General features: G+C 38.5%; 1 protein-coding gene across 1 annotated transcript in view; it reads right to left on the bottom strand.

The window, feature by feature from the left end:
* RARRES1 (retinoic acid receptor responder 1) overlaps positions 1-23,070 on the bottom strand; it is a 39,977-nt gene that overhangs the window by 16,237 nt on the left and 670 nt on the right. The window contains exon 2 of the mRNA XM_029938754.1: positions 20,932-21,068. Coding sequence (XP_029794614.1) covers positions 20,932-21,068 — 137 coding nt within the window. The remainder of the gene's footprint in view (positions 1-20,931; positions 21,069-23,070) is intronic.

The following is a 23,070-nucleotide window of genomic DNA, read 5'->3' as shown; positions in this document are numbered from 1 at the left end:
AAATTAAAGATGTAACAAATGGAAAGATATACCATCTTCATGAATTGTAAGCATGAGTATCATTAAAATGTCCCTACTACCCAAAGCAATCTACAAATTCAGTGCAATCCCTATCAAAATACCAGCAGTATTTTTCACAGGACTAGAAAAACCCTAAATTTTGTTTGGAACCACAAAAGATCCCAAATAGCCAAAGTAATTTTGAAAAAGAACAAAGCTTTAAGTATCCCAATTCCAGATTTCAAGATGTAATACAAAGCCATAATATCCAAAACAGTATGGTATTAGCACAAATATAGACACACAGATCAATGGAACTGGAAATAGAGCCCAGAAATACACCCACACTTATATGGTCAGTTAATTTACAATAAATAAAAGCAAGAATATAGAATGGGAAAAAGACAGTAGTTTCAAAAAATGAAGCTGGGAAAATGGCACAGCTATATGCAAATGAATGAAACTTGGACGTTTCTATACCATAAACAAAAATATATTCAAAATTGATTAAAGACCCAAAAAATGTGAGACAAGAAACCATAAACTCCTAAAAGAAAACATAACAATTAACAAAACAAAAATGTAACCTACTGAATGTGAGAACATTTCTACATGATTTATCCAATAAGGGGTTAATATCTAATATATATAAAGGACTCATTCAACTCAACACCAAAAAAAAAAAAAAAAACCCAAAAAACAAAAACAAAGACTCCACAACACAACAAAACAAACACCTCCAACAATCTGATTAAAAAATGGGCAGACAAGGGGTGCCTGGGTGGCTCAGTCTGTTAAGTATCAGACTTTTGATTTCAGCTCAGGTCATGATCTTACAGTTCAAGCCCCATGTTGGTCTCTGTGCTAGCACAGAGCCTGCTTGGGATTCTCTCTCCCCCTCTCCCTCTGCCCACAGCATCTGCATGTCTGTCTGTCTGTCTCTCTCTCAAAATAAACATTTTTTAAAAATGAGCAGAGGGGCGCCTGAGTGGCTCAGTCGGTTAAGCCTCCGACTTTGGCTCAGGTCAGATCTCACGTTTGTGGGTTCGAGCCCCACGTCAGGCTCTGTGCTGATGGCTAGCTTAGAGCCTGGATCTTGCTTCAGATCCTGTGTCTCCCCCTCTCTCTGCCCCTCCCCCTCATGCTCTGTCTCTTTCTGTATCAAAAATAAATAAAAACATTAAAAAATAAAAATGAGCAGAGGACATGAATAGACATTTTACAAATAGACCTATAGATGGCCAGTGGACACATGAAAAGATGCTCAACATCACTGATCACCAGGGAAATGCAAATCAAAACCACAATGAGATACCACCTCACACTTGTCAGAATGGCTAGTATCAAAATGACAACAAATGTTGTTGATGATGTGGAGAAAAAAACAACCATCACACACCGTTAGTGGGAATGTAAATTAATGCAACTAATGTGGGAAACAGTATGAAAGTTCCTCAACAATTTAAAGTAGAAATATCACACAATCCAATAATTCCACTCCTAGACCTGTTCCCAAATAATATGGAAACAGTAATTTGAAAAGACAAATGAACACCATATTTTCATTATAGCATCATTTATAGTAGCAAAGATATGGATACAACCTAAGTATCCATCTAGATGAATGGATAATGAAGATGTGATATATATAGAACAGGGAATTTTAGTCATCCATAAAAAAGAATGAAATTACCAGTTTTAAGAACATGGATAAATCTAGAGAGTACAAAATAAATCAGGCAGAGAATGACACATACCATATGATTTCACTTATATACAGAATGTAAAAAACAATGAAACAGATACATAGATACAGAGAACACACAGTGCTCATTGTAGAGGAGAGGGAGGTGGGGGTGGTGGGGAAATAGGTGAAGAGGATTAAGAGATACAAACTTCCAGTTGTAAAATAAGTCAGAGATGGGAAATACAGCATAGCAAAATAGTCAATATTAAGTAACATATTGTGACAAATATTCTTATAGTGATGACAGTAATGTGTAGACCTGTTGAATCATTTATATTGTTTACCTGACACTACTGAACCTTGTACATCAACTATACTTGAATAATAAGTAAATAAATCACTTCGATAAAGTGTTTGAAAAAAATCCACGTTTTCCTTTGGCTATGTCTGTATTGCCGTACTCTTATTGTGTGTTTGTCTTACATGCATTACAATTTGTTCTAAATCATCTTGACATAATTTCCTAACTAAACCAAAAAGTTTTCCCTGAACTTTCAATTAAGTTAAAGTCTCTTGTGGATAAAACCATCATTTTGGTAGACAAAAGAGAGAAACAGAAAGAGGGAGAGAAATTTATGTGGCCAAAGACATACTGCATCCTGACTTGAAATACAGCAACAATCAATTGTTTCTGTTAAGAAAGCATTCTATGGGGAGCGGAGGAGGGAGAGAGAGTTGGGGAGAGAGAGGGATGTAAAACTTGAGAGACTATTGAATGCTGAAAATGAACGGAGAGATGAAGGGGAAGGGGGAGAGGGAAAAGAGGTGGAGGTGATGGAGGAGGGCACTTATGGGGAAGAGCACTGGGTGTTGTATGGCAAACAATTTGACAATAAAATATTATGGGGAAAAAAAAGAAAGCATTCTATAAGAAGATAGAAATATCTTCATTTTAGTAATTAATAAACTATGTCTCTTATTGTCTGTTTTACAAGTGGCCCTTGAACAACACACCAAACTTACTGTCGTTAATAATGCTTACTTGTGTGAGGGTCTCCTATGGCAACGTGGGAAGATCCTGAACTCACTTCCTCCATGGATACATGGAGTCAACAACGATATAGAGAACAATTCCTTTTAAGGAGCTTGAGGGCTGACTGAACAACTTAGGTACAACAAAGAATAAAGGGACCACACAGCAAATGACAGGATAGATGGAGACATGGTTAACTCTGGGACCCCAGCCCCAAGGCTGCAAAGTGCAGTGAAGAGCGATAATACTCACACACCGGGAACAAATTCATCTGCCCTGGGCCACAAGAAAAACAAAAAGCCACCAATAAAGAGTCCAAAGACAGTTCTTTCCAGACCGAAGAGTGGATGAACTTAGTGAACAAATTTAGTCAACAAACAGCCAATATAAAAATACAGGTGTGGCCACGTGGTCTGGTATACATGCTGCAAAATCCACCCGATCCCCCCTCAGTTTAATTTTTCTAACCTAGAGCTTAATTTCAATAATAACTTTTAAGATATTTCTAAATTTTTATTTTGGCACAAGCATAGGCAAATAATATCCTCTCCCATTATTTTCATAAGTAACCCAGATTCCCTGATTTTTTTTTAAAACTAAAAATAATCTCTAAACCTTTCTTATGTATAAAGGATCCCTATTCTATTTAGGGAGAGGGGGGTAATAAACATCCTGTGATGAAAAAAAATACAACCAATCATAGTTGAAGAATACAATAACTGACGTGGAAAAATACACTAGAGAGAATCAACATTAAATTAGCAGATGCAAAAGAATGGATCAGTGATCTGGAAGACACAGAAATAGAAAGCAACCAAGCAAAAAAGCAAAAGAAATAAAAATGAATGAAAATAAAATCAGGACAGGTTAAGGGATCTCTGGAACAACATCAAGTATACTAATATTAACATTACAAGGATTCCAGAAAAGAGAGAAAGGGGCAGAAAACATATTGGAAGAAATAATAGGTGAAAATTTTGCTAATCTGGGGAAGAAAACAGACATTCAGTTCCAAGAAGTACAGAAAGACCCAAACAAGATGAACACAAGGAGGTACACCAAAATAAATAATTTAAATGTCAAGGATTAAAGATAAAGAGAGAATCATAAAAGCAGCAGGAGAAAAGGGACTAGTTGTGTCCAAAGGAAATCCCATAAAGTCGTCAGCTGATATTTCAGCAGAAAATGTGCAGGCCAAAAGTGGGATGATATATTCAAAGTCCTCGAAGAAAATAACTACAACCAAGAATACTCTATCTGGCAAGGTTATCATCAAGAATAAAAGGAGAAATAAATAATTTCCCAGACAAAAAAAAGTTAAAGGAGTTTACCATAACTAAGCTGACCATATAAGAAATGTTAAAGGGACTTCCTTAAATGGAAAAAAAAAACCCCAAAAATGTCTTAAATAGAAGAAAATGTGAAAGGAAAATATTTCATGAGCAAAAGCAAACTTATAATAAAATTTACAGACCAATCACAGGTAACACTAGTAAAAATTAGGTTAAAAGACAAAACTAATAAAATCATTCATATCAAAAAAATTAGGGACTGATAAAAAGATGTAAATTGTGGCAATATATACATAAATGAGAGAGTAAGAATATAGTATTCTTAGAATGTGTGTGAACTTGAGGGACAAGGGAGCATAAAGCAGGTTGAGGGCAAAGCACAAGCTAGCACACACACCCCCACCTCTTTGTTTATGTGTGACATTTCTTGGACCCTCCCGGCTATTCAAAAATGGGAAAGGACCAAAAAAAAAGAAAAAAGAAAAAATGGTCAAACTAGTAAGAGTCTCTACCAGTTTACCAGAAAAAGGCAGTCCTACAGAGCTTAAAGTCAAGGAACTCCCTAATGTCTTAACGTTAATGTCTTGCTGGGGGAAAAAACAACTTCAGCTTAACAAAAGTTAGGTCTCCAGTAAGTCTTTATTTAGCATGTGAAAACCTCTTGGCAAACTCCCTCATGATCCTCTGACTCCATAAAACAGGCTGCCCCCCATACTTACAGTACAGCTGTTTCTGCCTGTGAATCCTGTCCCTGTGTTTGAATAAAATCACCCTTTTGCACCAAAGACGTCTTCAAGAATTCTTTCTTGGCCATCAGCTCTGGACTGCCCCCCATCACCTCAAAACTTCATCATGACCATCAGTTAAATATAGATTGCTATATATTAGATTATATATGAATTACATGTGTGAAAAACCTCTATTAGATAGCAAAAATATAAAATAGAGAAAGGAATCTGAGCATAACACTAAAGAAAGCCATCACAGGGGCACCTGGGTGGCTCAGTTGGTTAAGTGTCTAACTTCAGCTCAGGTCATGATTCAGGGTCTGTGGTTCCAGCCCCAACTTTGGGCCCTATGCTGACAGCTTAGAGTCTGGAGCCCACGTCAGATTCTCCCTCTCTTTCTGTCCCTCCCCTGCTCACTCTCTTTCCAAAAAAATAAACATTTTTTTTAAAAATTAAAAGTTATCACTAAGGAAGAGAATAAGAAGAAATAGAGAAGAAATACAAAACAACCAGTAACAACAAATAAAACTGAAGTATATACCAGTCAATAATAACTTTAAATGTAAATGGTCTAATTGCTCCAATCAAGACATAGGATAAGTAAATGGATTAAAAAGAAAAAAATCTCTATGCTCCCTACAAGAGACTCATTCAGACCTAAAGACACAAGCACACTGAAAGTGAAGGGATTGAAAAAAAGATACTCTCAAGGGAGTGGCAAGATGGCGGAGAAGTAGGGAGCTCTGTAATCTCTGCCTGCCTGCAACTATCAAACTCAGAAGGACTAAAGCCACAATACTCTGATCTGCAAGAGTGGGAGGAGTACAGAGTCCTTATAGATGACAGCCTCATAGATGCCTGAGTGAGTGTGAAATAATAATGGGCCAGGGCCAGAAGCTCTGAGGGGAGGGAGCATCAGCCCAATGCAGAGCCAGGGGAGAGAACCCAGAGCAGTGGTGCAGAGCCACGGAGGACCCTGTGTGGTGGTGGTGCAGGGCTGTGGAGGGCCGTGCATGGAGTGGCTTTCAGAGAAAGACAAAACGCTCATAGAGTGGTCTCTGGAGAGGGGAAAGACCTCGGCTTGGGACAGAGAGATACTACCATCCCATATATAGCCGCTGGGAATGGTGAGAGAAATCCATCCCCCTCAGTGGGCTTGTTCTTCCTTGGGCTCCGCGGCTCACCAAATCCAAGTGGAGCCAGGGAAAAGCTGGGTCCCCAGTCCCCCTATTCAATCCTGGCTAGAAAGCTGCCTGCCTGTGGGAAGACATCTCATCTGGGGCGGTAGCATTAAAGTGCATGGACTAGAATTTGGAAACGAGGCACGACTTGGAAGAAAGCAACTTGGCCCGCCCATGGCACAGGGAGATTGGACTCAAAAGAATGCCTTGCAACTCGTGGTCCAAGAAGGGCTTTGGCAGTGCCATTCTTCTCCCCGCAACCACCAAGGAGGGGCCTTGGAGAGCAGCCCCTGAGACCCAATCTACCTACACCAAACCATGCCCATCCATGCTGGAGAGCTGCCTTCCTCCCCACCCCCCCGCCTCTTTTTTCTCTTTTCTCTTTTCCTTCTTTTCTCCTTTTCCCCACTAGAGTCTGGGAAAGACCAAATTTATGCACTACTGTGATTAGATCAATTCTTGCCATCCAGATATATTTTCCCATATCTCATTCTTATCTTTCCCCTCAGCAGGTTTTATGCTCTCAGACTGTGCTTTGTCTTTGGTTGTTTCTGTCCCCTCCCTTCTTTTTTTCTTTTCCTTTCCTTTCTTTTCTGTCCCTTTTTTCTTTCCCCTTTTGGTTTGCTTGTTTATTTAATTTGTCTGTCTGTTTGCATGCTTCTGTTTCCTGTGTGTTTGTCTGTTTTCCTTTTCAGGGCTACCTCAAGAAGCAAGCCAAAGTACAAATGATGGAGAGTCCCAAATATCACTGAGTAGGGAAATAAAACAATCAAAGGCACAACAAGAGAAACCGAGAGACACCATTAAAAGAACACTTCCTGAAATGATAGGCCCTGGACAGTCAATAAGCCTCCTTTAATAGAGCAATACTAACAGGTGCACAGTGCACAACGAGCTTTTAAACCTGACAAGAGACAGAAAGCTAGCCAAAATGACAAAACGAAAGAACTCTCGTCTAAAGAAACTCCAGGAAGAAATCACAGCCACAGATCTGCTCAAAACAAGCATAAGCAATGTAACTGAACAAGAATTTAGAAAAACTGTCATAAAATTAATTTCTGGGCTTGAAAAAAGCATCAGAGAAGCTATAGATATAAAGACTAGGGACCTTCAAAATAGCAGTGACGAGTAAAAAAAAAAGGTTATAAATAAGGTGCATAATAAAATGGAGGTGGCCACTGCACGGATTGAAGAGGCAGAGAGGAGAATAAATGAATTAGAAGATCTGTCTTGGAGACAGATATAGCAAGTTATAGCAAAAGAGGAAGCCAAGGAAAAGAGAGACAAATTGATACAGGAGCACAAAAGGAGAATTCGAGACCTGAGTGTTATAATCAAATGGAACAATATCTGTATCATAGGAGTTCCTGAAGAAGAAGAAGAAAGAGAAAAAGGTCCTGAAGGGGTACTTGATCAAATTATAGTCAAGAACTTCCCCAATCTGGAGAAGGAAATAAACATTGAAATCCAAGAGGTGCAGAGAACTCCCTCAAGACATAACTTGAACCGACCTTCAGCACAACATATCATAGTGAAAGTGGCAAAATATAAAGAGAGAATTCTGAAAGCAGCTAGGGATAAAAGGGTCCTAACATACAAAGGGAAACCTATCAGATGGTTACAGACCTAGCTACTAAAACTTGGCAGGCCAGAAAGGAATGGCAGGAAATCTTCAATGTGGTGACCAGGAAAAATAGGCAGCCAAGAATCCTTTATCCAGCGAGCCTGTCATTCAAAATAGGAGAGATAAAGGTGTTCCCAAATAAACAAAAATTGAGAGAATTCGTCACCACCAAACCAGCCCTACAAGAAATCCTAACAGGGACTCTATGAGGGAAATGTAACAAAGAATATAAGACACCAGAGACACCACTACAAACGTGAACTCTACAGAAAACATAATGAATCTAAACCCATATTTTTCAACAATAACAATGAATGTAAATGGACTGAATGCTCAAATAAAATGACACAGGGTAGCAGAATGGATAAAAAACCAAAATCCATTTATTTGCTGTCTACGAGACTCATCTTAGACCTGAAGACACCTTCAGATTGAAAGGGAGGGGATGGAGAAATATCTATCATGAGTGGAAGACAAAAGAAAGCCGGAGTAGCCATGCTTATATCAAACAAACTGGACTTTAAAGTAAAGGCAGTAACAAGAGATGAAGAAGGACATTATATAATAATTACAGGATCTCTCCATCAGGAAGAGCTAACAATTATTAACATCTATGCGCCGAACTCGGGAGTACCCAAATACATAAAACAGTTCATCACAAACAGAAACAATCTTATTGATAAGGATGTGCTTATCGCAGGGGATTTTAATACTCCACTTATAGCAATGGATAGGTCAACAGAACAAAAAATCAGTAAAGAAACAATGGACCTGAATGGCATATTGGAACAGATGGAATTAATAGATATATTTAGAACTTTGCATCCTGAAGCTAGAAATTCACTTCTAGAGTGCACATGGCACATTCTTCAAGACAGATCATATACTGGGTCATAAAACAGCCCTCCATAAATATAAACGAATTGAGATCATACCATGCACACTTTCAGCTCACAATGCTATGAAACTTAAAATCGATCACAGGAAAATGGGAAACCTCCAAAAATGGATGTTAAAAACCACCCTACTAAAGTATGATTGGGCCAATCAGGCAATTAGAGAAGAAAATAAAAATATATAGAAGCAAATGAAAATGAAATACAAAAATCCAAACTCTCTGGGACGCAGCAAAGGCAGTCCTAAAAGGAAAGAATATTGCAATCCAGGCCTATTTCAACAAACTAGGAAAAGTGCAAATTCAGTATTTAACAGAGCACTGAAGGAACTAGAAGGGGAGCAGCAAGAGCACCCCAAGCCCAGCAGAAGAAAAGAAATAAAAGATCAGGGCAGAAATAAATAATATAGAATTCAAAAAAAAAAAAAAACAATTGAACAGATCAATGAATCCAAGAGTTGGTTTTTTGAAAAAATAAACAAAATTGATAACCCTCTAGCCAGGCTCCTCAGGGGAAAAAAAAACACCCAAACAGACAACATCTGAATGAAAATGGATCTATTACATCTGATCTCTCAGAAATACAAGCAATCATCAGAGATTACTATGAAAAATTATATGCCAACAAACTGGACAATCTCGAAGAAATGGACATATTCCTAAACACACATGCACTACCAAAATTCAAATGGGAAGAGATAGAATCTCCGAACAGAGCCATAACCAGTGAAGAAAGTGAATCAGTTATCAAAAATCTCCCAACGAATAAGAGCCCAGGGCTGGATGGCTTCCCAGTGGAATTCTACCAGACATTTAAAGCACAGTTAATACCCATCATTCCCAAGCTATTCCAAAAAATAGAAACAGAAGGAAAACTTCCGAACTCATTCTATGAAGCCAGCATCACTTTGATTCCCAAACCAGATAGAGACCCAACAAAAAAAGAGAACTACAGACCAATATCCTTGATAAATACAGATGCAAAAAAACTCAACAAGATACTAGCAAATCGAATTCAACAGCATATAAAAAGAATTATTCGTTATGATCAAGTGGGATTCATTCCTCGGTTACAGGGCTGGTTCAGTACTCACAAATCTATCAGTGTGATATATCATGTTAACAAAAGAAAAGATAAAAACCATATGATCCTGTCAATAGATGCAGAAAAAGCATTTGACAAAATACAACATCTTTTCTTAATAAAAACCCTCGAGAAAGTAGAAATAGAAGGAACTTACTTAAACATCATAAAAGCCATTTATGAAAAGCCCACAGCTAATATCATCCTCAATGGGGAAAAACTGAGAGCTTTCACCCTGAGATCAGGAACATGACAGGGGTGTCTACTCTCGCTACTGTTGTTTAACATAGGGTTGGAAGTCCTAGCATCAGCAATCAGACAATGAAAGGAAATAAAAGGCATCAGAATTGGCAAAGATGAAGTCAAACATTCACTTTTCACAGATGACATGATACTCTACATGGTAAACCCGATCAACTCCACCAGAAGTCTTCTAGAAGTGATCCACGAATTCAGCAAAGTCACAGAGTACAAAATCAATGTATAGAAATCGGCTGCATTTTTATACACCAATAAGGAAGCAACAGAAAGAAATCAAGGAACTGATCCCATTCACAATTGCACAAAAAATCATAAAATACCTAGGAATAAACCTAACCAAAGATATAAAAGATCTGTATGATGTAAACTATAGAAAACTTAGGAAGGAAATTGAAGAAGACACAAAGAAATGGAAAAACATTCCATTCTCATGGATCAGAAGAATAAACATTGTTAAAATGTCCTTACTACCCCAAAGAATCTACACATTCAGTGCAATCCCAAAGTCGCACCAGCATTCTTCTCAAAGCTAGAACAAACTATTCTAAAATTCATATGGAACTGCCAAATACCCCAAATAACCAAAGTAATATTGAAGAAGAAAATCCAAATGGGAGGCATCACAATCCCAGACTTCAGCCTTGACCACAAAGCTGTCACAAAAACAGACACATAGACCAATGGAATAGAATAGAGAGCCCATAACTGGACCCATAAATGTATGGCCAATTAATTTTTGACAAAGCAGGAAAGAGTATCCAGCGGAAAAAAGACAGCCTCTTTAGCAGGTGGTGCTGGGAGAAATGGACAGCAACATGCAGAAGAATGAAACTAGACCATTGTCTTATACCATACATAAAAATAAACTCAAAATGGATGAAGGACCTGAATGTGAGACAGGAAACTGTCAAAACCCTTAAGGAGAAAGCAGGAAACGGCCTCCTTGACCTCAACTGCAGCGATTTCCTACTTTACACATCCCCAAAGGCAAGGGAATCAAGAGCAAAAATGAACTATTGGGACCTCATCAAGATAAAAAGCTTCTGCACGGGGAAAGGAAACAATCAGTAAAACTAATAGGCAACCAACAGAATGGGAAAAGATAGTTGCAAATGGCATATCGGATAAAGGGGCTAGTATCCAAAATCTACAAGGAACTCACCAAACTCCTACCAGAAAAACAAATAATCTAGTAAAGAAATGGGCAGAAGACATGAATAGACACTTCTACAAATAGGACATCCATATGGTCAACAGACACGAAACAATGCTCAGCATCACTCATCATCAGGGAAATACAAATCAAAACCACACTGAGATACCACCTCACTCCAGTCAGAGTGCTCATATGAACAAAATAGACTATAGATGCTGGCAAGTATGTGGAAATACCGGCACTCTCCCTACACTGTTGGTGTAGGAGTTGCTATGGAAAACAGTGTGGAGGGTCCTCAAAAAATTAAAAATAGAACTCCCCTGTGACCCAGCAATAGCACTGCTAGGGATTTACCGAAGGGATACAGAAGTGCTGATGCATAGGGGCACATGTACCCCAATCTTCATAGCGGCACTTTCAACAATAGCCAAATCATGGAAAGGGCCTAAATGTCCATCAACTGATGAATGGATCAAGAAGATGCGGTTTATCAATACAATGGAGTACTACATGGCAATGAGAAAGAATGAAATTTGGCCATTTGTAGCAAAGTGGATGGACCTCGAGGGTGTCATGCTAAGCAAAATAAGGCAGAAGGACAAATGCCATATGTTTTCACTCATAAGTGTAATAGGAAAAACTTAACAGAGGACCATGGGGGAGGGGAGGGGGGGAAAATAGGGAGAGGGAGGGAGGCAAATCATGAGAGACTCTTGAATACTGAAAACAAACTGAGGGCTGAAGGGGGAGGGGGAAAGGGGAAGAAGGGTGATGGGCATTGAGGAGAGCACTTGTCGGGATGAACACTGGGTGTTTTATGGAAACCAACTTGACAATAAAGTATAAAAAATAATTTTAAAAAACATTAAAAAAAGAATTTATACCTATTCTCAAAACTATTTAAAAAAACAAGAGAGGAAAGAAAGCTTCCAAATTCATTTTATGAGCATTATCCCAATACCAAACCAGATGAAGATGTCACAAAGAAAGAACTATAGGCCAATATTTCTGATGAACATAGATGCAAATATCCTCAACAACATATTACGGAACTGAATCCAACAATACATTTAAAAAAGCATCCATCACAAGTGGGATTTATTCCTGGGTTGCAAGGTTGGTTCAATATTTGCCAATCAATCAATGTGATACATCCCATCAAAAGTGAAAGGATAAGCATTCATAGGTCTAACAGGAGAGACCTGGCAGGGGACCATGGGGAGAGGAAGGGGGAAAGAGAGCGGGGAAGAGTGAGGGACACAGATCAAGGGAGACTACTGAATACTGGAAACGAACCATGGACTGAAGGGGGAGGGGGGAGGGGGGATGGTCATGGTGGGGGGCACTTGTGGGGAGAAGCACTGGGTGTTATATGGAAACTAATTTGACAATAAACTATTATTAAAAAAATAAAATAATTTTAATTCAAAAAAAAATAAAACCACTAAAATGTTTAAAAAAAGTGAAAAGATAAAAACCATATGATCATTTCAATAGATGCAGGAAAAGCATTAGACAAAGCACAACATACTTTCATGATAAAAAGCCTCACCAAAGTAGGTTTAGAGAGAACATACCTCAAGATAATAAAGGCCATGTAGGAAAAACCCACAGCAAACATCCCAGTCTATGATGAAATACACAGCTTTTCCCCTAAGATCAAGAATAAGACGAGGATGTCTGCTCTTACCACTTTTACTCAACACAGTTCTATAGGATGTACACAGCAGCCAGACAAGAAAAAGAAATGAAAAGCCTCCCAACTGGTAAGGAAGAAGTAAAACTTTCACTATTCGTAGTTTTTTTTTTTTTCAATTTTAGAGAAAAAGTATGAGTGGGGGAGAAGGGCAGAGAGAGAGAAAGAAAGAATGTTAAGCTCCATGCTCAGCACAAAGCCAGACACAGGGATCAATCCCACAATCCTGGGATCATGACCTGAGCTGAAATCAAGAGTCAGATGCTTAACTGGCACCCCAAACTTTCACTATTTGTAGATGACATGATACTATATATAGAAAATCCTAAAGACTCCCCCCCCTAAAAAACTACTAGAACTGATAAATGAATTCAGGAAGGTTGTAGGATACAAAATTCAATGTACAGAAACCTGTTAAATTTCTATACACTAATAATGAAGCAGGAGAGAGATTAAGAAAACAATCCCATTTACAATTGCACCAAAAAGTATAAAATACCTAAGAATAAACTTAATAAAAGAAGTAAAAGTCCTATTCTCTAAAAACTATAAAGAAATGATTAATGAAATTGAAGAAGACAGATACAAAAGTAAAGATATTCCATCTCATGGATTGGAAGAAACAATATTGTTAAAATTTCTATACCGTCCAAAGCTATCTACACATTTATTACAATCCCTATCAAAATACCAAGAGCACTTTTCATAAAACTAGAATAATCCTAACACAACAACAACAACAACATAAGACCCCAAATAACCAAAGCAATCTTGAAAAAGAAGAACAAAGCTGGAGGTATCACAATCCCAGATATCAAGAGATAGTACAAAGCTGTAGTAATCAAAGCAGTATGGTACTGGCACAAAAACAGACAATGGAACAGATTAGAAAGCCCAGAAATAAACCCATAATCATATGGTCAATTAACCTTCAACAAAGGAGGCAAGAATACACAATGGGGGAAAGTTTCTTTAACAAATGGTTGAGAAAACTGGACAGCTATATTTAAGAAAGAAACTGGACCACTTTCTCACACTATACACAAAAGTAAACTAAAAATGGATCAAAGATCTAAATGTGAGACCTGCAACCATAAAAATCCTAGAAGAGAACACAGGCAGTAATTTCTCTGATATTGGCCATAGCAGCATTTGTCTAGATATGACTCCTGAGGCAAGGGAGACAAAAACAAAAATAGGGGTGCCTGGGTGGCTCAGTCGGTTGAGCATCCAACTCTTGATTTTGGCTCAGGTCATGGTCCCAGGGTCACGGGATGGAGCCCTGTGTCAGACTCTGCACTGAGCATGGAGCATGCCCCCCTTCTATTTCTCTACTCTGCCCCTCTCCCCTGCTCACGCTCTCTCTCTTAAAAAAAAAAAAAAAGAGAAAGAAAGACATGCAGTTCAGCCACTGTGGAAAACAATATGGAATGTCCATAAAAAATTAAAAATAGAATTACCACTGCTGGAGATTTACCCAAAAATATAAAAACACTAATTTGAAAAGATATATACACTCCTATGTTTACTGCAGCATTATTTATAATAGCCAAACTATGGAAGCAGCCCAAGTGTCCATCGATAGATGAATGGATAAAAAAAGTGTGGTATACAGTTGAATAATAGCAATAAAATCTTGCCATGTGCAACAACATGGATGGAGCTAGAGAGTACAATGCTAAGTGAAACAAGTCAGAAGAAAACAAATATCATATTATTTAACTCATTTGTATAATTAAGAAACAAAACAATGAACAAAGAGTAAGAGAGACCAAAAGTAAAATGACTCAACTACAGAAAACAAATAGATGATTACCAAGGGGGAGGGGGTGAGAGGATGGAGAAACAGGCAATGGGGATTAAAGCCTGCACCTACCATGAGGAGGTAACATACCAAATTTCTTTTTCCATACAGAATTGTTCAATCACTATATTGTACACCCCAAACTAATACAACACTGTTAACTATACTGCAATTATAATTTATTTATTATTTACTTTTTAATGTTTATTTTTGAGACAGAGACAGAGCATGAGTGGGGGAGGGGCAGAGAGCGATGGAGACACAGAATCCGAAGCAGGTTCCAGGTTCCAAGCTGTTAGCACAGAGCCCTACACAGGGCTTGAACTCATGGACTATGAGAACATGACCTGAGCCAAAGTAGGGCACTTAACCAACTGAGCCACCCAGATGCTCCAACAATACTGGAATTCTTATTTAAAAAACATAAAGAGCTTTCAAAGTAAGCTGACTATATAGAACGCCTGCAAACATCTGAGATTTAAAAATAATTGAATTTAAGTTTATTTATTTATTTTGAGAGAGAGAGAGAGAAAGAGAAGTGGGGTGGAGTGGGAGAGAGAGAAGAAAGAAAGGATCCCAAGCAGCTGACAGTGCAGAACTTGATGCAGGGCTCGAATTCACAAACTGTGAGACCATGACCTGAGCAGAAATCAAGAGATGGACACTTAACTGACTGAGCCACAGGTGCCCCCAATTGGTATCTTTTGAATAACTTTTCCTGGAAGAAGTTATTTTGGGGTTTAATAGAGTAAAGTTTGTTTAGTGTTATTAAGTGGCATAAAGGAATTAACAAAATGACTGTACAAAAGGAATGTCACATATTCTTTAAAGAGTTTTCTTAAATTTTATGAGTCAATTTAATACTGGTAATAAAATAACAGACATCAAAACCAACGATGAAAAAAAAGTGGAACTTCATATGGAAAATCGTTTTTTAAAAGAACCAATGATTTAAAAAAAAACCCACAAATCTCAAACAACAAGCTTATACCTAGAGAAGCTAATATATATATAAAAGAACAAAGCCAAAGCTAACAGAAAGAAATATTAAAAGCAGAAATAAATGGAGACTAAAACAAACAAAACAAAAAAAAATCAAAAAGCAAAAAATGGAAAAGAGCAATAAAACCAAAGGCGGCTGCTTTAAAAAAAATAAGCAAAACTTATAACTCTGTAGCCAGAATCATAATTTAAAAAAGGACTCGAATAGGGGCACCTGGGTGGCTCAGTCGGTTGAACGGCCGGCTTCAGCTCAGGTCAGATCTCACATTTGTGGGTTCGAGCCCCGTGTCAGGCTCTGTGCAGACAGCAAGCTCAGAGCCTGGAGCCTGCTTCGGATTCTGTGTCTCCCTCTCTCTCTGCCCCTCCTCCTCTCATGCTCTATCTCTCTCTGTACCCAAAATAAATAAAAACAAAAACAAAAAAACCAAAAAAATAAAAAAATAAAAAAGGACTCGAATAAAATCAGAAATGAAGCAGAATAATTAATGACACTACAAAAACACAAAGAATTAGAGGAGAATATTAAGGAAAAGTATGGGGTGCCTGAGTGGCTCAGTCGGTTGAGCGTCCAACTTCGGCTCAGGTCACGATCTCACAGTTCGTGGGTTCGAGCCCTACATTGGGCTCTGTGCTAACAGCTCTGAGCCCGGAGCCTGCTTCCAATTCTGTGTGTCCCTCTCTCTCTGCCCCTCCCCTACTCATGATCTGTCTCTCTCTTTCAAAAATAAATAAATGTTAAAAAAAAAAAAGTATGTGCCAAAAATTAGACAACTTCGTAGAAATGGATAAATTTCTAGAAATACAATCTTCCAAAACTGAACCAGGAAGAAATAGAAAATATGAACAGACCAATTACTAGTAATAAAATTGAAACAATAATAATAAGAACTCCCAACAAAAGTCAGAACCAGGCCTGCATTACCCTGATACCAAGACCACATAAAGACATTACAAAAGAAACTAACAGGCCAATATTTCTAGTGAATATAGATGCAAAAATACTTAACAAAATTATTAGCAAACAATACATTAAAAGGAACATTCAACAATCAAGTGGGATTTATCCCAGGATGCAACAGTGGTTCAAAATTCACAAGTCAATCAATACGATACATCACATCAACAAGGGAAAGAATAAAAACCATATGATCATCTCCACAGATGTAGGAAAAACATCTGACAAAATGTAACACCCATTCAGGATAAAAACTCTCATCACAGTACGTTTAGAGGAAACATCCGTCGACATATGAAAAGGCCACACATGAAAAGCCCTCAGCTACCATCATACTCAAGGGTAAAAAACTGAAAGATAGTCTTAAGGTCAAGAACAAGACAAGGATGTCCGTTCTTACCACTTTTATTCAACATGGTACTGAAGCCGTACTTGTGACAATCAGACGGGAAATAAAATCATCCAAATTGATATGGAAGAAGTAAAACTTTCACTATTCACAGATGACATGATACCATGTGTAGAAAACCCTTAAGACTCCACCAAAAAATGACAAGAATAAATGAATTCAGCAAATTTTCAGGATACAAAATTACATAAATCTGTTGCATTTCTATACTTATAATGAAGTAGCAGAATGAGAAGTTAAGAAAACAATCTCATTGACAGTTATGCCAAAAAGAATAAAATACCTAGGAACAGATTTCACCAAGGAGGTGAAAGACCTATACTCTGAAATCTATAAGATACTGATGAAAGAGACTGAAGAAAACACAAACAAATGGAAAGGTATGCCATGTTTATGAACTGGAAGAATTAATATTGTTAAAATGTTCATACTGCCCAAAGCAATCTTCAGATTTAAAGTAATCTCTATCAAAATACCAATAGTATTTTTCACAGAACTAAAACAAATAACCCTAAATTTGTATGGAACTACAAAAGACCCAAATAGCCAGAGCGATCTTGACAAAAAAAAAACTGGAACTATCACAATTCCAGGTTTCAAGATATACTATAAAGCTACAGTAATCAAAACAGTATGGTTCTGGCACAGAAATAGACACATAGATCATTGGAACAGAACAGAGAGCCCAGAAATAAACCCACAGCTATATGGTCAATTAATCTATGACAAAGAAACCAAGACTTTACGAGGAAAGGCGGTTTCTTCAACAAATGGTGTTGGGAAGGCTGTTTAGCTACATACAAGAAGGAAACTGGACCACTTTCTTATACTATACACAAAAATAAACTCAAAATGGATTGAAGACCTAAATGTAAGACCTGAAACCATAAAATTCCTAAAAGAAAGCACAGGCAGTGTGTTTTAGATACTGCTTTTAGCAACGTATTTATGGATATATCTCCTGAGGCAAAGGAAACAAAAGCAAAAATAAACTTTTGGGACTACACCAACATAAAAAGATTTTACAAAGCAAAGAAAAACATCAACAAGACAAAAAGGCAACATACTGAATGGGAGAAGATATTTAAAAATTATTTCTCAGATAAGGAGTTAGTATCCAAAATATATAAAGGACTCATTCAACTCAACACACACACAAAGAATCCAATCTGATTAAAATTGGGCAGAGGCCCTGAATGGACATTTCTCCAAAGAAAATATATAGATGGTGAACAGACACATGAAAAGATGCTCAACATCACTTATCAGGGAAATGCAAATCAAACGTCACCTTATACCTGTCATAATGGCTAAAATAGGCAGGATATAACAGGTATTGGTGAAAAGATGGAGAAAATAGAACCCTCACACAACTGCTGGTGGGAATATAAATTGGTGCAACCACCATGGAAAACAGCATGGAGGCTCTTCAAAAAATTCAAAATACAAATACCACACAATCCAATAATTCCACTATTTGGTGTTTACCCAAAGAAAATGAAAATACTAAGTGGAGAAAGTAGACACACCTTTAGTTCACCACAGCATCATTTTCAATTATGGAAGCAATCTAAGTGTCTAGCAATAGATGAATATATAAGGAAGAAGAGGTATGGAATGGGATGGAATATTACTATGCTATAAAAAAGATCTTGCCATTTGCAACAACATGGATGGACCTAGAGGGTACAGTAAATAAAATAAGTAAAGCAGAGAAAGACACATGCACTTATATGTGAAATGTAAAAAAACAAAACAGACTCATAAATCCAGAGAACTGGTGGTTTCCACAGGTGGGGAATGGGCGAATGGGTGAATTAGGTCAAGGGGATTAAGAGGTACAATCTTTCAGTATAAAATAAATCATGGAGATGAAAAGTACAGCCATGAAATACAGTCAATAATACAGTAATAATGTTGCATGGTGACAGATGTGCTAACAGTTTTCATGGTAAGCATTAGCTAATGTGTAAAACTGTCCAATCACTATGTTGTGCATCTGAAACTAATATAACATTATCAACTATACTTAAATAATAAAAATTTTTTTCAAAAAGTACTCATTTGATGATGGGCCAATTTTTGTACTCAGAAGATATTCACTAACAATCCATCCATAGGGGTATCTACAGCGTCACGCATCCATGAAGAAAATAGATTTTATAAATTTGTACTTGAAGTTAGCTCAGCTTGCCTCTTTTGGAGTAGTTGGCTTAGTTTATTGTGGAAATACCCTACCCCCATCACCCTTGCCTGACAAGAACCTACATCCACCCCTGGCCTACTCCGTGCCCGCACCCAGACAGCTCAGCATGACTGGTCCTCCTTGAAATTCATGAGCCCAGACCTTCAAGGAGCCTGCAGCGGCGCACAATGCCAAGTCCACGCATCCCCCACAGTTCCAACACCTCGGCTCTTACCCTTGCTCCGACCTGAGGACTTTGCCTCTTTCACTGTGAGCACAGAAGCAGTGAGACTTTCCATGGGCTCCCGCTGGGATATCCAGCCTCCTGTCAGCAACTATGCACTGCTGGTCTGCCTTCCCTCCAGGTGAACTCTCCACGTTCCTGTCTAAAAGCAGCTCCTGGACTGATCCTATCCTCTTGCCTATTCGAAGATATGAACTCCAACAATTTTTCATTTGCTTTCCTACAAGTCTTACTTTAATCCTCTCGACTGGATTTTTTTCAGCAACATATAAATGTGCTTTTAAATCTCCCAACCTAAAAATACAACAGAAGACAAATTTACTTACAACCCTATACTCACCCATCTTGTAGCTATAGCCCCTTGCTTTCTTTTACTCTCCTTTACAGCTAAATTCCTTGGAAGAGATGGAAGAGATGGAGGCTCTTTCCCCAGTTTCTCCCAACACATCCCACTCAGGCCTCTGCCTGCACCTCGTCGGTGTGATACCTCTGGACAGGCTCTCCGAACACTTCAGACAGCCTAAACCAAACGGTCAGCCTGAGGCCTCTTTGTACTGGATCCAGTCAAACCTCATCCCTGAAACACCTCTAAAGTGACAAGTGTAGCAGGACTCTCTCAATACAGACCTTTTCTCTATCTACATATCCTCTGTGATGCCATCCATTCTTGTGGCTTTAAATCCTACATATATGGTAATTTAGTAGAATTTAGAATGCCCCAAATCAAGCTCATTTCTTCCCAGAACTGTTCCTCCTCCGATCTTCCCCAATCAGTAAATGAAGATTTGTCCTTCCAGTTACTCAGGCCAAAGTCGTAAGACTCATCCCTGACTTTTCTCCTTCTCTGATGTAGCCACATCAACAAACAGTGTTGGTCTAACTTCAAAATATATGAAGAATCCAAACACTGTCCACCACCTCCACAGCTACCACCTGATCCAAGTCACCCCCAGGCCTTGCCTAGATTATTGCAACACTTTGCTGGTCTCCCTGCCTCCTCTTTTGTCTCTCTGTGGTCTGGTGTCAACATAGCAACCAGAATGATGGTATTGTAAGCCCGAACTTATCACTCCTGGGCTAAAAATCCTCTAACGAGTAAAAGAGGAGGTCCTTCTGCTGGTCTGTGAGGCCCCACAGGCACTGGTCCTCTCCAGTTGATTTCATCTCCCGGCACCTCCCCTTGCGGACTCTGTTCCAGCCACAGTAGCCTCACTGCTATTTCTCCAACCCATCAGCCACATTGCTGCCTCAGTTCCCTTTGCCTGAAAATGTCTTCCCTCGTGGAGGCCTGGCTTACTCACTTCTCCCAGGCCTCTGACCCACAGTCACCCCCGCTCAAATTAGAGGAGGCTTATTTTAGACAATATGAGTAGTAATTCTATCAACACCTTGCATTCCCTTCTCCCCCTTTTTTTCCCCATAGCACTTACTACCACCTTTTGCTATATATTAGTTAGTTTACAGTCTGTCTTCTCTCACTAGAGTTTCCATGAGGGCAGATACAATGTGTTTTTTGTTCACTGCTATGTCCACATGTGGTCTCTAAAACTATACTTGGCCCATTACAGACAAAGAAATATTTACTGAATGAAACTGTTGACATAAAATTAGAAATTCACACTAATTTAGTGTTAGAACACTGCATTGGTTGTATCTCTTGTGACGTAATAATAACGTGTAAGTTTTTCTTCTTACCCATTGGTTAACACTGCTGAGCTGTGCCATGTAGTAGTGTGAAAACTGGGCTGTCTTTTCCCACATCACGTAAGAGCCACCAAGAAAAGCCAAATCCCAAATGGGTCTCAGAGAGGGATCAGTATGTCCATGGCTGTCTAAGAGGAAGGAAACAAAACCACATTTGTGTTACGGTATTTTGGGAACAAAGTTTCACATCTTTCTGCACTGAAATAGGGGTGAAAGCTTAGTCACATCTGTCATCTCTTACAGCAAGACCTTGAGCTGGACACATGACTTGTCCTTACCTGTTTCTACATCACATGAAGACTAATGTGCTTCAATTTGTCCTACTGAGTAAAGCTACTATAAAAAACTTATTTGCTGTACTATATTAATGTACTATACTAGTACACTAGTATACACTATATGCTAATATATACCGTATGAACATAACTATTAGTATATATACTAAGATATATACTAATGTACTAAAATAGTACAAATGTATGATATTAATGCAAAGTCAGAGCTATAATGGTACTCAAAGTCTTGTTAGTTGAGAAGCATCTTTAAATTAGATGGAAAAGTCTATCGATTATCTTCTCCACATTACCTCCTGGTCTGGGTTTACAGTCAATGTGATGGTCTTTGCCAATCACCACATGGCTTTGTCTGATCATTGGCTTTAAAGCTCATCGATGAATCGGCAGTATCTCTGTTAGTGACTTTGAACACATGCAGAAATCAAGAGGTTTTTCTCTGTGGTATTGTTTTTGGAATTGCAATCTTTTTATTTCAGCAAACATTTATTAAAACCTACTTAACTACACTTCTTGAGGTGGGGTTACAATGACTAATAAATTATCTTTTGTGACTTTTAGGAACTCAAATTTTAGCAAGTGATTACTTTATGAGATAACTGCTCATGTACCATCATTTCATGTAATTTGGTGGAGATATTCTTAGCTTAAATATAGGCCCAGTAATAGTATAATATGTGAGGAATAAGAACAAACCTACTAAGCAATTAATCCTTCTTGGTAAAATAATCATTAGCATAAATTCTTCTCTGTACTGGGAGAACTTGGCTGGCTTATAATAGTAATTAATTCGAAGATCATTCACAGATTGCAGGGGTGGTGGGAGGGACACGAAGATGGGTCCCTACCCTCTACTTGTTGACAGCAGAAACGTGCTGATACTTGCCGCAAGAGAAAGAGGATCAAAGATCTGACACAACACAGGGAAGGCAGAGGGGTCTTTGGGCTGGAGAGACTTGGGGAAAGTTCTGGATGAGATTTAAGCCGAGCCCTGGATTCCTGTTGTGTATGTAGGGATGGGAGGGAAAGAGTGAAGGCTTCCTTCATCCAGCTCCCCATCACATGATTCATCTCCCAGTGCCACTCTGAGTTCAACAAAACCCATTACTAGGAGGCAAGTTAGTTACACCAAACACTGTGAAGAGCACGGACAATTGAAAGTATAAACACAAGCAGCACTGCTATAGAATCACTCAGATGATAGGACTCTGCCTGGTTGTTCCCAGGTCTTCAGTCTTTTCCTACGTAGAGTACTTGGGCTCATGTATAGGAAGTTTGTAAATTCATCAGAAAAAGTGGAAACTGTACTTATACTAAAAACCAAACAGCTACCGTTTTGGGGGAAGGAGCAAGGATATTCTGAAACGGATTTAGACAACCTCACCTATCAGCTGTAGAGCAAGCTGGACTATGAAACCCCCAATGTCCTGGATGACTAAATGCTGAATAGAAGCTGCTGGGATTTGAACTGGCTAATCCAAGGAGCTCTCCATAGTTTTGACTGACTTTTGTCTAAAAACAAGCCTTTTCCGTTTTACTAATTTTACAGACAAGCTATAAATAGTACCATTATATGCCTCCACTGAATTTAAAGTGACAACAGAGGGACACCTGGGTGACTCAGTCAGTTGAGCATCTGACTTCAGGTCATGGTCTCGTGGTTCATGGGTTCGAGCCCTGCATCAGGCTCTGTGCTGACAGTGTGGAGTCTGGAGCCTGCTTCAGATTCTGTGTCTCCTTCTCTCTCTCTACTCCTCCCTTGCTCACTCTGTCTCTCTCTCTCAAAAATAAACTTAAAAAAATTGGGACCCCTGGGTGGCTCAGTTGATTAAGTGTC

This window comes from Suricata suricatta, chromosome 5, assembly GCF_006229205.1.
Source record: "Suricata suricatta isolate VVHF042 chromosome 5, meerkat_22Aug2017_6uvM2_HiC, whole genome shotgun sequence".
Taxonomy (NCBI): Eukaryota; Metazoa; Chordata; class Mammalia; order Carnivora; family Herpestidae; genus Suricata; species Suricata suricatta.
This window is presented reverse-complemented; position numbering and strand designations above follow the sequence as displayed.